Genomic DNA, 17,277 nt, shown 5'->3' on the forward strand with positions numbered 1-17,277 from the left:
CTAATGAATGTGAACATGCTGAATGGTTTAATAAGAGTCGGCAACTGTATTCACCTTCAGCCATTTATACTGGCTTTCATGTACAGTAGTTTTCAGAACGCAATCCTGACACCAGGTTTTCCTTGCTAAGGGGTGCCTAAATAAGCTGGACATATGGGCTTAGAACATTTAAGTTAAAGGGGTTTTCCCATCAGATACATTTATGACATATCCACAGGATATGTCATAAATGTCAGATGAATGCAAGGTCCAACCTCTGGGACCTGCACCTATCTCTAGAACGGGGCCCCCTAGACCCCATTCTACTGCTATGTGTTGTGGCTGAAGTGTGTGATTTTCGACCATGAATTACGTAAACAGCAGTTTCCGTAACTCCCATAGTAGTGAATAGCAGTTACGGAAGCAGCGTATCATGCGAGCTACAGTGTTTCCAAAACTACCATTCAGTTACGGAATGAAATATACATTAAATGTACAAACAAATTGACATTAAATATACAAACACATTTTTCATAGTACATTTTATAGTTTAAATAGTGTCAACGGCCGCCTTATGGTTGTCACAATATTGGGAGTTGGCTATTGATAAGTTGCTGATGTAGGAGAATTTCAAAGTGTAAATGTAGAGCTGAAAATTACAAATGCATCTTCTCATATACATACTACAGTTGTTTTTTGTTTTTTATGTATCTTTTATTCCCTTAGTGACCACAAATATGCCCTTTTACTGCGGTCACTAAGGTGCTTTATTCTGATAAATAAGTTGTTTCATTGGAATAAACCCGGCATGGGCATTCAGCTATCTTATGACAGCCGAGCTTCTGCTCTAACGGCAAGAGTGGGATTTACCTCCGAATGCGATTGTTGGCTGCTGATGGGTTGCCATGGTAGTCCGGATCCGGATCCTGTACACTGACAGGCAGTAATGCTTTTGTATACTAAAGTTTTATAAAAGCGATCATCAGATCGCATAGTGACGTCACCTAGTGGGACAAAAAAAACGTATGCATTAATATGAAAAATAAAGTTGATTTTTAAAAAAAATACAAAGTAAAAAAATAAATAAATAATGTTTTCCGTATAAAGTTTTTTGTTTTTTTGTAAGGGTGCAAAAAACGACAAAAGTGCACATATATGGTATTGCCGCAATTGTAACTACCTAAACAATAAAGTTAACACTTTATTTAAACCATATAGTGAACAGCGTAAGTAAAAAAAAAAAAAACGCTAAAAATGATATTGTTTTTTTTAGCATCCCCTCCAAAAAATTTTTTAATTATAAAACATAATCAGTGAGTCCCATCTTCTAATGCAAAGTACTTCTCGTCAAGCAAAAAACAAGTCCCCATGTGGTTACGTTTTTGTGTAAAAGTGATTTTATTGTGCAAAACATCAAAAAAAATAAGTTGTCCTATTTATTATCACCATAATTGTGTCAATTCATTTAATAAAGGCAACACACGTGGTGAGCAGCGTAAATTTAAAGCAATTTTTTTTTGCATTTGCTCCCCAAAAAAAGTTAATAACACCTCATAAAGAAATAAATTATACAAGCCCTCATGTCGACAGAAAAAATAAAAAAAGTTATGGTTCTTTGACTGCAACTAGGAAAAAATTGCTTGGCCATTAAGGGCCAAAATAGGTAGATCATTATAGAGTTAACAGCAAACATTATTACTATTTGATGCCCTTCCTTACAACAGCCCCTCCAGTAGATGATGTATTTTACCGGTTACTGTGCTGGATGCATTCGCTTTCTGCGGCACAATACTTGTCTTCCTCAGATGTTCATATTTACCCTAGTACTGGTGTGTAGCGTGCGGCTCTCCAGAATGGTAATAGTGTTCTTTATTTTTAACTCGGCATCATCATTCCCATCATCTGAATGCTATTCTATGAATCTAAAATGTGCCTTTTATATACAACAAACATGACAGATGAGTCTGATAAACCCATACACACTTTATGATCAACACATAGGTGGAGAGGCACATAAATATGAGCAAGATTTAATAGCACTGGGATAGATCCATTCATTTATACTGGGGAATGATTCATGAACCTGGAGTTGTATTGACGGCTAAACTCATAAATGGAGCAGTGGAGCAGGAGAGCACAGCTCATGAATACATGCTGGGAAGACATGCATTATATATATATATATATATATATTTTTTTTTTTTACTATGTGTGTATAAATGTGTGTACACTGAAGTACACAGGCGGACACCATAGACAATATGGCACTTTTATCTTTTACATGTGTGATTTTCATGCCCATTACTACTGAAATCCAGTGAAGGGCACAGTATTAATATGGTGCAATGTAGAACCAGCCCTGTCCTTTGGTGTTAACTAGATCATGCCCATTCTTCCATACAAATGTGTATGTGATGTTGGAACCCGGGCAACTTATATACTTGTACAAATAGAAAGTCCATTTGTGCTGCAGAAGAGCAATTCTCTGGACTGGAACCTTCCCTGTAATAGCAGATTGCCCGGTCAAACATACTGTTTTAAGAGAAAATAGTTTAATTCATACCAAGCATTTAATAATTAAAGAAGATCTCTTATCTGAATACTCTTATCTGAATATTACAGGGACAGGTTCGTTCACCTATTAGTCAAAGCAGCACAAAACAAACATTGGAGGAGATTGATCAAAATAGGTTCAAAGGAAAAGTGGAGTTGTTGCCTATAGGAACCAATCAGATTATACTTTTTACTTCCCTTTGAAAAATGAAAGCAGCAGCCTGATTTGTTCACATCAACTACTCCAATTTTCCTTTGCACCAGTTTTGATAAATCTCACTTACTGTGCCGTTTAGATAATAGGAGCGATAAAAAAATACATATATTTATGAGGAGTGCTCTCATCGGTGGTCAACGGGCTGCTGTGATTGAAGATAACAGCCAAACGGCTCAATAGTATTTTGTGACTTTTTGGCTAATAAGTGATAGAACCTGTCCCTGTAATATGTTGCCCTTACCTAGGGCAGCATATTCAGCTGACAGATCCACTTTAAACGTGTTGCCCAGTCCCAAAAAATGTAAGGCCTATCCTCAGGGTAGGCCATCAATATGTGATCAGTTGGGGTCCTATCCTGAGTATATGCCATACATTTTTTGGGACTGGACAACCCCTCTAACTTTTGCTGATAAAGTGGATTATAAAGACATTTTGTAATATTTTTCTATGAGGTTGAGGGCAAAAAAACTGCTAAAATCCAAGTGGATATCCATTTGTTCAGCATGCAAGGGTGTACGTAAGATAGAAGCAGCCCATGCAGCTGTTACACACCAATGCTGGTTTACAAAGTTGCAATGTGTCAGTAGAGTTTGTGACCACTGGTTGTAGCTGAACACTGGTCAGACTCTTACATGTTTTATGTGACCACTGGTTGTAGCTGAACACTGGTCAGACTCTTACATGTTTTATGTGACCACTGGTTGTAGCTGAACACTGGTCAGACTCTTACATGTTTTATGTGACCACTAGTTATAGCTGAACACTGGTCAGACTCTTACATGTTTTATGTGACCACTGGTTGTAGCTGAACACTGGTCAGATTCTTACATGTTTTATGTGACCACTGGTTGTAGCTGAACACTGGTCAGACTCTTACATGTTTTATGTGACCACTAGTTGTAGCTGAACACTGGTCAGACTCTTACATGTTTTATGTGACCTCTGGTTGTAGCTGAACACTGGTCAGACTCTTACATGTTTTATGTGACCACTGGTTGTAGCTGAACACTGGTCAGACTCTTACATGTTTTATGTGACCACTGGTTGTAGCTGAACACTGGTCAGACTCTTACATGTTTTATGTGACCACTGGTTGTAGCTGAACACTGGTCAGACTCTTACATGTTTTATGTGACCACTGGTTGTAGCTGAACACTGGTCAGACTCTTACATGTTTTATGTGACCACTGGTTGTAGCTGAACACTGGTCAGACTCTTACATGTTTTATGTGACCACTAGTTGTAGCTGAACACTGGTCAGACTCTTACATGTTTTATGTGACCACTGGTTGTAGCTGAACACTGGTCAGACTCTTACATGTTTTATGTGACCTCTGGTTGTAGCTGAACACTGGTCAGACTCTTACATGTTTTATGTGACCACTGGTTGTAGCTGAACACTGGTCAGACTCTTACATGTTTTATGTGACCACTGGTTGTAGCTGAACACTGGTCAGACTCTTACATGTTTTATGTGACCACTGGTTGTAGCTGAACACTGGTCAGACTCTTACATGTTTTATGTGACCACTAGTTGTAGCTGAACACTGGTCAGACTCTTACATGTTTTATGTGACCACTGGTTGTAGCTGAACACTGGTCAGACTCTTACATGTTTTATGTGACCTCTGGTTGTAGCTGAACACTGGTCAGACTCTTACATGTTTTATGTGACCACTGGTTGTAGCTGAACACTGGTCAGACTCTTACATGTTTTATGTGACCACTGGTTGTAGCTGAACACTGGTCCGACTCTTACATGTTTTATGTGACCACTGGTTGTAGCTGAACACTGGTCAGACTCTTACATGTTTTATGTGACCACTGGTTGTAGCTGAACACTGGTCAGACTCTTACATGTTTTATGTGACCACTGGTTGTAGCTGAACACTGGTCAGACTCTTACATGTTTTATGTGACCACTGGTTGTAGCTGAACACTGGTCAGACTCTTACATGTTTTATGTGACCACTGGTTGTAGCTGAACACTGGTCAGACTCTTACATGTTTTATGTGACCTCTGGTTGTAGCTGAACACTGGTCAGACTCTTACATGTTTTATGTGACCACTGGTTGTAGCTGAACACTGGTCAGACTCTTACATGTTTTATGTAACCTCTGGTTGTAGCTGAACACTGGTCGTAGCTGAACACTGGTTAGACGCTTACAGATTTTTTGTGACCACTGGTCGTAGCTGAACACTGGTCAGACTTACATGTTTTCTGTTCCTGATTTATTGTCTGACATTACCCTCATTTATTGTTTAGCAGAATGTGGATGATGCAGATTTACATTATTCTCCTTTTTTAATTTGTAGCCGGTTTTAGTTATATGACAACCAGATCTATGTGAATTAATAGGCAAGGAGGGGTTGGCATGCCACGAAAGACAGAAAGCCAATAAATCATTTAGATTTCACATCAGCCTTGGTGATTTGAATACCACGGTCCACCAAATCGAAGAGCCTTACTTAAACAGTCAACATATATTTTTCCTCCATGAATCATGATTCTACGACTACCATATAAATGCTGCTCAAATGCATTCTCCCAGCGCATGTATAATGAGGCTGAGATTGAATCAAACTCTTCTTAAACAGAAATTAATTTTTATATGGTGTGCTGGATGTTCAATTGTAATTCCATTTGAAAATGAGACTCACTTGCGTTCAGCCCCACCCTCTGCGAAAATCTGTCTTTTTAATGCATGGCATCACTAGATGAACTGAATATCTTTAAACAATCCATTATCTTTTTATTGGCTTAGACACTAATGGAAGCTTCCATGACAGCTACGTTTTACAAGCTGAATACTTTAATTAGGCCAGTTGCTGATCAGTTGTTGGGATATCGATTGTGACATTTATCAAGAAAACTGAAAAGCTTTTTTTTTTTTTTTTCTGTGCATTGTTTATTCATTCACAAGTCTTCACAATATTTTTACCTATATAATATAGTATCTGCTTAACATGGGGACTTAGGCCCCATGCACGCGTCCGTGCAGTATTTACGGTCTGTAAATACTGCACGGACGGGCCGCGGAGTATCATCTGCTTTTGCGAACTGTGCTCACAGTAATAAGTATAGGAGCACAGTCTGTAAATGCGAAAAATAAGACGTCCTATTTTTTGTTTCTTATTTCTACGGCCCGGACACACACTCGTAAATATATAGGAAAGTGTCCGTGGCCGATAGAAATGAATGTGTCAGTATTTTATCCACAATTACAACTGCGTTATTGCGGATAAAAACTACGGACGTGTGCTTGGGGCCTTGTTGTTTCGTTCATTTATGATATAGCATTCAAAGAGTTGTCCAGTTATTTAGTTATTTAAGGTTTAATAAGTTGAAATCATAAAGATATGAAGCTAATGGTCGTTATGTAAATAATAATCTTTTTGTTTGGTATTCGATGAAGAGGTGCAAACTGTATATTACTTCATGCTTTGCTGTGTGCACAACGCCACCAGCTCTGTCATCATCATCATTGATATATATATATGACATTACTGTGTGGGTTGTCCTGCACGTAACCCCCAGAACCGCAAAATGTCCAAATTACCGGGGACATAACTATAGGAAGCGCTAAGGTCTCGGTCACACCTGGGCCGTGAAATATGAGGGTGCACAAATGATCTTTGCCTCATATGACGAGACCAGTCCTATAAATGATGCATGATAGTTTGGGGGCCCTGTTAAAGATTCTGAATTGGGGCCCAGGAGCTTCAGGTTATGCCTCTGCTGTTCGCACACATCATGAGAGCGTATTTGCACAGTGCTGCAGTGTGTGTCAACAGGACCGGCCAGTACAGGATAACTATGTGTTTTTTTTCTTTTACATCACATGCACATTTCTCCATTTTTTTTATAGAATTCCATAGGATAACATTTTTCATATGAGAAGAAAGGTATGTTTGATATTTAAGAGGTTATCCGGGTTCCTAAAATTAAAAAAACAAGCAGTACTGACCTATCCTTTCCCCTCACCATCCAGCGCTGACGCTCTAGCGGCCCTCCCAGTGATAATTTACATGCAGGCAGCATGTGACCACTTCAGCCAATCAGAGGGCTCAGCAGTCAAGATTTATCACCGCTGCGCCTCTGATTGGCTGCAGCGGTCACAAGTTACACTCTTATAAATTTATTGGGAGGGCCTCAAGAGCCTCAGCGCTGGAACGCCTAGAGGAGGATAGTTAAAGAGGCTCTGTCACCACTTTATAAGTGGCCTATATTGTACATGATGTGATCGCCGCTGTAATGTAGATTACAGCAGTGTTTATTTAGAAAAACTATCATTTTTGACGGAGTTATGACCTATATTAGCTTTGTGCTAATAAGTTTCTTAATGAACAACTGGGCGTGTTTTACTTTTTGGCCAAGTGGGCGTTGTACAGAGGAGTGTATGACGCTGACCAATCAGCGTCATACACTTCTCTCCATTCATTTACACTGCAGATAGCGATACAGCTATATCGCTATGTGCAGCCACATAAACACACTATAACGTTACTGCAGTGTCCTGAGAATGAATATACATTACCTCCAGCCAGGACGTCATGTGTATTCAGAATCCTGACACTTCGCTAATACAATCCCGACACTACAGCACAGCAAGCGTAATCTCGTTTGAAATGACAGTTGACAGCGTAATCTCGCGAGATTACGCTTGCTGTGCTGTAGTGCCGGGATTGTATTAGCGAAGTGTCAGGATTCTGAATACACATCACGTCCTGGCTGGAGGTAATGTATATTCATTGTCAGGACACTGCAGTAACGTTATAGTGTGTTTATGTGGCTGCACACAGCGATATAGCTATATCGCTATGTGCTGTGTAAATGAATGGGGTGAAGTGCATGACGCTGATTGGTCACTGATTGGTCAGCGTCACACACTCCTCTATACAACGCCCACTTGGCCAAAAAGTAAAACACGCCCAGTTAATTAAGAAACTCATTAGCATAAAGCTAGTATAGGTCATAACTCCGTCAAAAATGATCGTTTTTCTAAATAAAAAACACTGCTGTAATCTACATTACAGCGCCAATCATATTATGTACAATATAGGCCATTTATAATGTGGTTACAGAGCCTCATTAAGTACTGCTTGTTTTTTTAAATTCAGGGCATTTGCAAACATTACTAAAAAAAAATAGAAACCCAGATAAACCCTTTAAGAAAATATAAGTATATTGGACTTTTCAGCTGTAATATGCCTGTAGTTTTTCTTTTTTTTTAATCCCTTCACAAGCTTGTACACTAATATAAAACTCTTTAGCAGTGATCAATCGTGAAAACCCACTTCCATGTGCCCTATTTGCATGGGTACTATGTAGTTCTACATTTCTACATATCCCCTGCAGGGATAATGTACGGCTGCTTGTAATTCCCTTCAGCATTCACAGCAAATTACCAGTGGTCTGCAGGTGTACTGTAATTGCTAACCACAAGCATTCTTGCTGGTGCATGCAGTCCATATTTTATGAGCAGGGGGTCCACGGAAAATCTAAAGTGTAGTTTTGACCATAGATTTTTTTTTTAAATGATTCAGCTGTTCTTCCAGTTTCCTCTGCCAATTAAGGTAAATGGTGCCAAAGAAGCACCCCTACTCTTTAGTGAGGTATGTCATAACCACGTCACCCATTTACCATAAGGAGTTACAGCCACGGCCACGTTGTGCCTATCAGCCAATCAGGCCGGGGGTTGCTATAATGAAAATGTAGTGGCATTTTTGAGTCCCATCATATTATTTCATACACCTTGTAACTTTGTTTTTTAACTGAATAAATACAATGATTTTATATATAAGCCCTTGAGTTTTCACATTATTTTTTTAAAGTTGTTAAAAATTGGAAACTGTTTTTCCTAAGTCTTATCTGTTTCTGGAAAGTTGGGAACAAATTATATAGTTGTGTTACCTCCTTGACTGGTTATTACCCAACTTTCCCAGACTCTCTGATGGTAAACTACTTATGCATTAATACATCCACCACTATTCGGAGTTTCAATTGCTGTAGGAATGGTGGTCGTAGAGAATTCTTTGGTATGTTATATTTAGTAAATTGGTTTATTTAGTAGGGTAAAGGGGTTCTGCACTGACCTGGTTTTGGGTAACATACATTCAATAAATGAGAGGATCTCCCTACATTGTATCCATTTGAAGGTATATCCATTAGAGTCATTAAATGTTCTGTAGTCACTATAGCTGTCCTCTGCCAAACCAGATTTGCTTTTTATTTCCATTTATGGATCCATTTTATTCCAGTAACTAAAATATCTGCTGTTTGCTTCCTTCTGACAATTTTTTTAATAAAGGTGATTCATTTCTTACTTGTTTTGGCCGCAGAGCGATTTTTTTCAACAAAATTCCTCTTAAGTATTTGATTTCTAGTCTTATAATAAGTAAGGTTCCATTGTTCAGCCCCGTCATAAAATCTTCACTCAAAGGAAAAAGATAAAGTCCTACATGTTTATACTGGAGTCAAAATGGAAATTTTCTTGCGTGTTTTGTAAAACCCTAGTTCTTACCTAAAACAAGGCTGTGTTATTTCTGGCAGGAGGTGGTAATGAGTACCACAATACAGCCACATTCCTGCGCTCTGCTAAGCCCTTTATATATTTACTCTACTGGTATTACTCTCTCAAGTGAGATGCACAGTGGAAGATTACAAAGCTTCATTGTACATGCAGCTGCTGTTCATTACACGAGAAATACAAGTAACAATATAGCAGAAAATATCCTTACCTTGTGTATATACTCCTTTCAGTTAGACATGGCTGTGTTGAGATGAATTTTCACCTTTAACGTTAGTCATCAGATTATCCACATTTCTGAAGGTTGAGAGAAAATAATTTTGTAAGACAATGTTCGCACCCATGTAGGTATAAAATAATAATATATGGAAAAATAGGATATTGCTGTTTAGTTTAAGGAATATATTATATATATATGTAATAAATTTGTTTATCTATGTCAGAAGATTGTAACTTATCCTATCTATCTATCTCTATCTATCTCTCTCTATCTATCTATCTATCTATCTATCTATCTATCTATCTATCTATCTATCTATCTATCTATCTATCTATCTATCTATCTATCTATCTATCTATCTATCTATCTATCCATCTATCTATCTATCCTATCATTTGCATTCTACTCATCCACTTTTTTACCGGATCTTTTAATGTATAGCAAATAACCATGGTATATCGTAGTAAAAAGGTTCCTGAGGTAATCCCTAGTTTTTAGATATTGGTTCTGTGCCTAAAAAATGTTGCCCATTCTAATGTACAGATTGGGAAGCCTCCTTTAAACGCATGTTACAAGTCAGCTGTTTATCTATTCTTTTCTCTAGATCTGCACTGCGTGATAAAAGGGACTTATACTAAAATTAAGATTAAGGACAGTGATGGCCAACACTTGCTGCAACATACTCACCCCTTACCATTTTTTGTAGGACACTTGGGCGGCATGAGCATGTGGTCAATACATACACACAACAGATTAGACAGAGGATAGGACTAGCTCGAGCTTATTGGCCCCATAGCAACTGCATGGCCTTCTTCTATAATATGTAGGTGCTCGATGCAGCCCCTTAGTCCTAGCAGTTGGAAAAGTCTCCGCTATGGACCCCTACTGACACAATCTTCTGACATGTCTTTATGACACGTGTGAAAATATATTTTTGTACACGTTCCCTAAAAAATTAGGATTGGTTGTTTCAGTAAAAAACTGAATCACACACTTCCACTGACCAAACAGATTATTTTGACAGAAGCATAGGATGGCATTCAGCCACTGGAACCTGTCACTAGAAACAAAAATTAGGCTGATAGTGGTTATTTTTACCAACTGTATTGTCCAACATGGTATGCAAGTTCATTATACCAAATTACTATTGCATATTGAAATAATTTAGGTTCAAAACCTTTAAAGTGTTCGTCCTATCAGAATAAACCCTGGCCATATGTCCTATTTGAGCATATGGATATCATAGATGAGGGTCCCCTGCTTGGGCAGTTGTGGGCAGTGGAAACTTTATTGTAAGCACTTACAGTTCTAGTTTGTGTCTCTGGATTATTATTATTATTATTATTATTATTATTATTATTATGTAAAATGTGCTTTTATTAAAAGAACTGATCTAATTTAACTATGATCTGAAAGTACTTGACATGTTGTTGGTTTGAAAATGGCTGAATTGTGCTGCTTTTGTGGTATGATGGCAAAACTTATAGAAGACTGATATTGTTCATGCATGTTCGAAGTTCTCAGTGGAGGTGCGAGAGATAAAGTAGTGTTCATGGGGCAGATAGTCTGGATTTCCTTTCAGTAATCCCATTAAACAGTGCTGCTGAATAGCTGCTAAGGGCACGTTCAGACGTGGCAGACAATTTCCACTACGGATTTTGTTGCAAACTCGCTGTAAATCCTTATGGATCTATGGCAAAATCTGCATGTGAAACATGCAGCTTTTGTTGCGGATTTAGCAGCGGATTTGCAGGCAGGGTTCAACCTATTCATTGCAAAGGTTGATATCCGCTGCAAAAATCTGCTGCTTCTCTGCAATAGGCTGAGCATGCTGCGGATTGGAAAATCAGCTTTCACAGCAGATTTTTTCCGCTACATGTGTATAGGGTTTTGAAGACTTCATCCACTTGTATTGTACTGTAAATTGCTGTGGATTTCTGATGCAGAATCCACACAACAAATCCACCACTTCTTAACGTGCCCTTACCGTGAGCAACAGATTGCAGTATGACCAAATTAAAATCTGGTTGCACTGTCCCCTATGTAATGCATTTTTTTTATCACCACTACATGTTAAAGAAACACTGTTATGCCCAGTACAGGTAATGAGGGGGGATATGATGACATGAGGGGAGTCACTGGTTTGTGTTCTTTAAATCACTGTGTCATGCACCTCCCCCTAAGGCCATGCACTTAAACAGTGTATCTGTAAATGTACAATGATATTATTTACTACGTAGCCTCAAGTTTTGGTTCATAAGACTTAGGCCTCATGCACACGACTGTAGCCATGTGCACGGCCGTGATTTTCGGGTTGGCCGGGGGCGGAGTGTCACCCGCAAGCCACCCGCAAATCGCGAGCCGTGCACATGGCCGCGGCCGTTATTTGCTATGAGCCTGGACCGCAGAACACGGGCGTAATAAGACTTACTCTTTCTTTCTGTGTTCCTGGCTCCTGGGCCGTGCACGGACCGTGGAAACCACGGTCGTGTGCATGGCCCCATAGGAATGAATGGGGCCGCAAATCTCCCGTGGATTTTCGGGGGAATTGTGGCCGCAAAAGCACGTTCGTGTGCATGGGGCCTTTCATTTGATCATGTAGCAGAAGGTAACATAGTTTTGTTCAACAATGTATTAAACAGTAGTTAATAATAATATTTATTTTTCAATCAAACGCATTAACAGCAACCAAGAAATATGTTTTTTAATCGATCCGGTCTCTGAAGCCAAGTCACAACAACTCTTTTTTACAGTGTGTATATGAGGACGTCTGTGTTAAGCATAATGATATCAATTCTCAGCATCTTGTGTGTATAATTGAGAAAATCTGCATATAAAACTGCCAAGCGCAAGAGTTGGAAAGTGGATATTTTGCACGGCCCTGAGGCTGCTCTACTTTTGAGAGAACATATTGAATTTAGATCTGTGGAAGCGGGAGCTCAGCTGCTTTGGACACTTGGTATTGGTTGTGTTTTGAAGCCGATGCTGTAGGCTCTTCTTCCAGATGGAGATAGGTTTCTGATGTGCAAGACAAACCGTTATAAGCATATGAATGCCGAATTCTCAAATCATTGGCTAAGCGAGGATTCTGGAAGAGAAAAAAAGACGTTTTCCAGCCTGCAACTTTGTAAAATGCCAGTTAACATACTGGTAGTAGAAGAACCGTAGCTAGGGCAGATCTTTAAACCATGCTCTATCAATCCAGTAAGTCATGTTTTCATTTCAGTGTATTAGATCTGATTGCGTATTAGAGTGTATTAGATCTGATTGCTCTATTTTTATATCTAGCTGAGAAAATTGGCTTAAAAAAATTTGATATTAATAATATTTTAATGTGATTTATTTTAGGAACATTCAGAGTTCGAACCTGTGTTTAGAACTATACTTGAAACCCCTACCATAGAACATAATGGCCTGCAAGACCGGATAAAAGGTATTATGGTTTTATTTATTTCTTGCTTAGATTGAAATAAATATTTATGTATCTTTTAGGGTGTGACTGCAGATTAATTAGCATATTTCAAGAAATTATGCAAATACTAGGTTTAGGTTACTTTCACAGTGTACAAATAGGTGTGATCACTCAGAATAGTAGAATAGTGGTTTGTATTACGGTTAAACCTAAGTATTTGCAATTTTTGTCCTTTACTAGCTTATTATACCTCTTGTTTTTTTCTATTGTTTTTTTTTTGTTACCTCTCTTTTTATTTCCTCATTTACTTTCCTACAATAATGGGTCTCTTAGGAAAAGTTTAAAGGGTGTTAATATTCCTTGATCACCCTACTGTATGGATATGCCTAATTAAAGTGGACCTTTCATGTCTTTTGACATCTGATTTAGTAAATATTTCTTGAATTTTCCATTCTTTGTTTCATTCTTTTGTTGTCAATAAATTGACATATGGACATTACCACTACCTTTATCAATTGGGTGCGTCCAAAATGTTAGGATAGTGTCAGTGTGTAGAGACATGCCCCATTAACAAAGGGTGTGGCAATGCCCAATTGTCAATTTACTCATACATTTCCAGGATTAATAACAGAGAAGAAGCACAATGCGAAGTTGATCCAGAAATGATAGAGTTGTAATTTCTTGGAGAATACAAGTATTTACTAAAACAGAAATAAAATGAGAGCTAATAGTTTTCTTTAACCCCTTAGTGACCACTAATATGCTTTTTCACGGTGGTCACGTGACCTTATTCCGATGCATATGCCTTTTCACAGCGCATCAGAATCAAACTGTTTATAGAGACCACGTCATCTAAGTGGTTTACAGGTGGAGGGGCTCCCTCTGTCACCCATCGGTTGCCCACAAATGCTATCGCGGGCCTCTGATGGGTTGCCATGACAACAGGGGGCCTAGTAAGGGTCCCCAGACTTGCCCTGGCTATATGTCTATTAGGACATGCCAGGGGCATAGCCTAAAATATTGCCTGTCAGTTTTACACTGAGGTAATAATGCTTTGGTATACAAAGCGTACCAAAGAATTATATAAGCCATCAAAACGTTCCCCTAGTGGAAATAAAATAAATAAATATGTGAAACAAAATTTATAAAAAAACAGTTCACAGTAAAAAAAAGAAAAGACAAAAATCCATAAAAAGTGGTTTCTTTTGTCGGAAGTGTAATAATAAATAAATAAAAAGTAAACATATATCGTATTGCCGCAATCGTAATGACCCGAACAATAAACACATTATTTAAGCCGCAAGGTGAAAGTCGTAAAAAAAAAAAACACGCAAAAAGCGACACAATTTCTTTTTTCAATCTTCCTTCCCTAAAAAATTTAATACAATTTCATCAAAGATTCATTGTAACCCAAAATCGTACCAATAGAAACTACATCTTGTCAAGCAAAAAACATAGACGGGAAAGTACAAACGTTATGGCTCTTGAAATGCGGTAATGCAAAAACGAAATATTTTCTTTTAAAAGTGTTTTTATTGTGCAAAAGTAGTAAAACATATAAATCCTCTACATATTTGGTATTGCCGTAATCGTATCAACCGATAGAATAAAGGTAAGATGCTTTTTATGCTGCATGGTGAATGGCGTAAATTTGAAATGCAAAAAATTATAGCAGAATTGCTGTTTTTTTCCATTCCCTCCCCCAAAAAAGTTTATAAAGTTTATCATTAAACTACATGTACCTCAAAATAATGGCATTGAAAAATACAACTAATCCTGTAAAAAAAAAAAAACAAGCCCTAATATAGCTATATTGACAGAAAAATAAAAAAATGTGACTCTCTGAATCCGACAATTAAAAAAACTAACTTTAAAAATTGCTTGGTCATTAACCTCTTCACGCACTGTGACGTAGGTGCACGTCGTGGTGTATGGAGTATGGTCTCATACACTGAGCTTGCTCCATACATTGCGGTTATCAGCTGTATATTACAGCTGACACCGACACTGAGTGGAGATACAGACGGACGTTGCGTTTTTGCGTGCGCAAACAACGCAGCGTTTTGCGTGCGCAAAAACCATTTGACAGCTGCGTGTGTCATCCGTGTATGATGCGCGGCTGCGTGATTTTCGCGCAGCCGCCATCATAGAGATGAGGCTAGTCGACGCCCGTCACTGTCCAAGGTGCTGAAAGAGCTAACTCTTTCAGCACCCTCGACAGTGAATGCCGAACACAATATCGCAAAATCTGTAGAAAAAAAAGAAAAAGTTCGTACTTACCAAGAACTTCCCGGCCGTTGCCTTGGTGACGCGTCTTTGGTGACGCGCCTCTCTTGACATCGGGCCCCACCTCCCTGGATGACGCACCAGTCCATGTGACCGCTGCAGCCTGTGCTTGGCCTGTGATTGGCTGGAGCTGTCACTTGGACTGAACTGTCATCCCGGGAGGTCAGACTGGGGGAAGACGCTGGGAGTTAGCGGTAAGTCAGAACTTCGTTTTTTTTTCTACAGGTTCATGTATATTGGGATCGGAAGTCACTGTCCATGGTGCTGAAACAGTTTAACTCTTTCAGCAACATGGACAGTGACTATCTCCTGACGTCGCGTACCGATAATTTTTTTGCCGGGTTCGGCCAAAACGAGTTCGGCCGAACCCGGTGAAGTTCGGTTTGCTTGTCCGGCTTCGCTCATCGCAAAGACACTCCGTTTGGATGTTCGGAAACAGAAAAGCACGTGGTGCTTTTTTGTTTACATTCATCCTTTTGACAGCTGGTGCGCTGTTTCAGTCGGTTCGCACGGAAGTGCTTCTGTGCAACCTGCATGGCTTTCACGCACCAATTGACTTCAATAGGTGCGTGATGCGTAAAATACGCAGAGTTATTGAACCTGTCACGCTTTTTGCGCAGCAGACAAACGCTGCGCAAAAAGCACGGACTGTCTGTACTGCCCCATAGACTTGTATTGGTCCATGCGTGCCGCGTGAAAACCACGCGGCCCGCACGGACCGAATACACGCTCGTGTGAATCCCCCCTAAAGGCCAGGAACAGCGATCACCCTCTTCCTGCCTGTTTAACCCCTTAAATTCTGTGGTCAATTGCAACTGCAGCATCTGAGTTGTTATAAAGAGGGGGGCGGCCCCTACCACAGCTCATCGGCCCCCCCCTACGATGCGATTGTGGGGTGACGATGGTTGTAATGGCAGCCCAGGTGCCTAATGTAGGCCACCAGGACTGCCTACCCTCTGCCTCTGCCTGTGGCAGGGCTTAACAGAAGCCGGTATAAATGGCTATACACTGCAAAACAACGCCGGAATAGCGTTTTTTTGGTCAAATGTAATAAAAAGTGATCAAAAACTCGTACGTACCAAAAAAATGGTACCAATAAATACTACAGATCGTGCTGCAAAAAAATAAGCCCTCGCACTGCTCAATCAACGGAGAAAGAAAAAAGTTATGGCTTTCAGAATGTGGAAAAAACTGAAAAAAATCTGTTTTTTTTTTTTCTTTTTTAACAAATAGTTTTGTCTTGGTAAAAGGAGTAAAACATTAAAAAACTTATATAATTTTGGTATCGCCATAATCGCATTGACCAGTAGAATACATTTAATTTGTCGTTTTTACTGCACGGTGAAAGATGTAAAGATGAAACCCAAAAGAAAATGCAGGAATCACAGTTTTTTCCCAATTCCAATACCCCACATATCATTTTTTTCTCAGTACATTATATGGTACTTTAAATGGTGCCAATAGAAACTACAACTCCTCCCGCAAAAAAACAAGCCTTCACTCCACTCCATTGAGTTAAGTTATGGCTCATAGAAGGTGGGGAGTGTAAAACGAAAATGTAAAAAAAAAATGGCTTGGACTTTAGGGGCCAAAATAGGCTGTAATTAAAGGGTTAAAGTTGAAAAACAAAAGATAACAGATTTTTTAAGTGACTAGTGGGTAAATGTTTGTTGAGTTTGATCATTTTTTCTTATAACGTAGGTTATATAGGTTATTCAGCATATGTTTATTGTAATCTCATAGTAAAACTCCACTTTCAAGCTGCTTTAACAATGACGTAGGGTAACTACAAAATATGTGTAGGAATAATAATTTTACTGACCTGTGGAGGACCAGAACTTTACTGTGAATGTTTCATATGTACCTGTATATGATTTTTACTGGCATTTGTTTTTTATTTTAGCTATTTAACCATTTGCCATAGACAGACTAGGCACCTCTTTACCTCTCCCAAATGCATCCTCTTCATTTACAGTACACAGACATCTCCTGACATGTCAGAAGTTCTCTATTATTAGTCTTCCTTCACATCTGCATCTGGGTCCCGTTCTGACGTTCCGTCGGAGCTTCCCATCAGAA

General features: G+C 39.0%; 1 protein-coding gene across 3 annotated transcripts in view; it reads left to right on the forward strand.

The window, feature by feature from the left end:
• The window catches only part of PARD3B (par-3 family cell polarity regulator beta), a 1,147,141-nt gene that overhangs the window by 433,881 nt on the left and 695,983 nt on the right, over window positions 1-17,277 (forward strand). For all 3 annotated transcript variants that reach the window (XM_075829835.1, XM_075829836.1, XM_075829837.1), the window contains exon 13: window positions 12,849-12,933. In XM_075829835.1, the coding sequence (XP_075685950.1) occupies window positions 12,849-12,933 (85 nt within the window). The remainder of the gene's footprint in view (window positions 1-12,848; window positions 12,934-17,277) is intronic.

Source organism: Rhinoderma darwinii, chromosome 6, assembly GCF_050947455.1.
Source record: "Rhinoderma darwinii isolate aRhiDar2 chromosome 6, aRhiDar2.hap1, whole genome shotgun sequence".
Classification (NCBI taxonomy): Eukaryota; Metazoa; Chordata; class Amphibia; order Anura; family Rhinodermatidae; genus Rhinoderma; species Rhinoderma darwinii.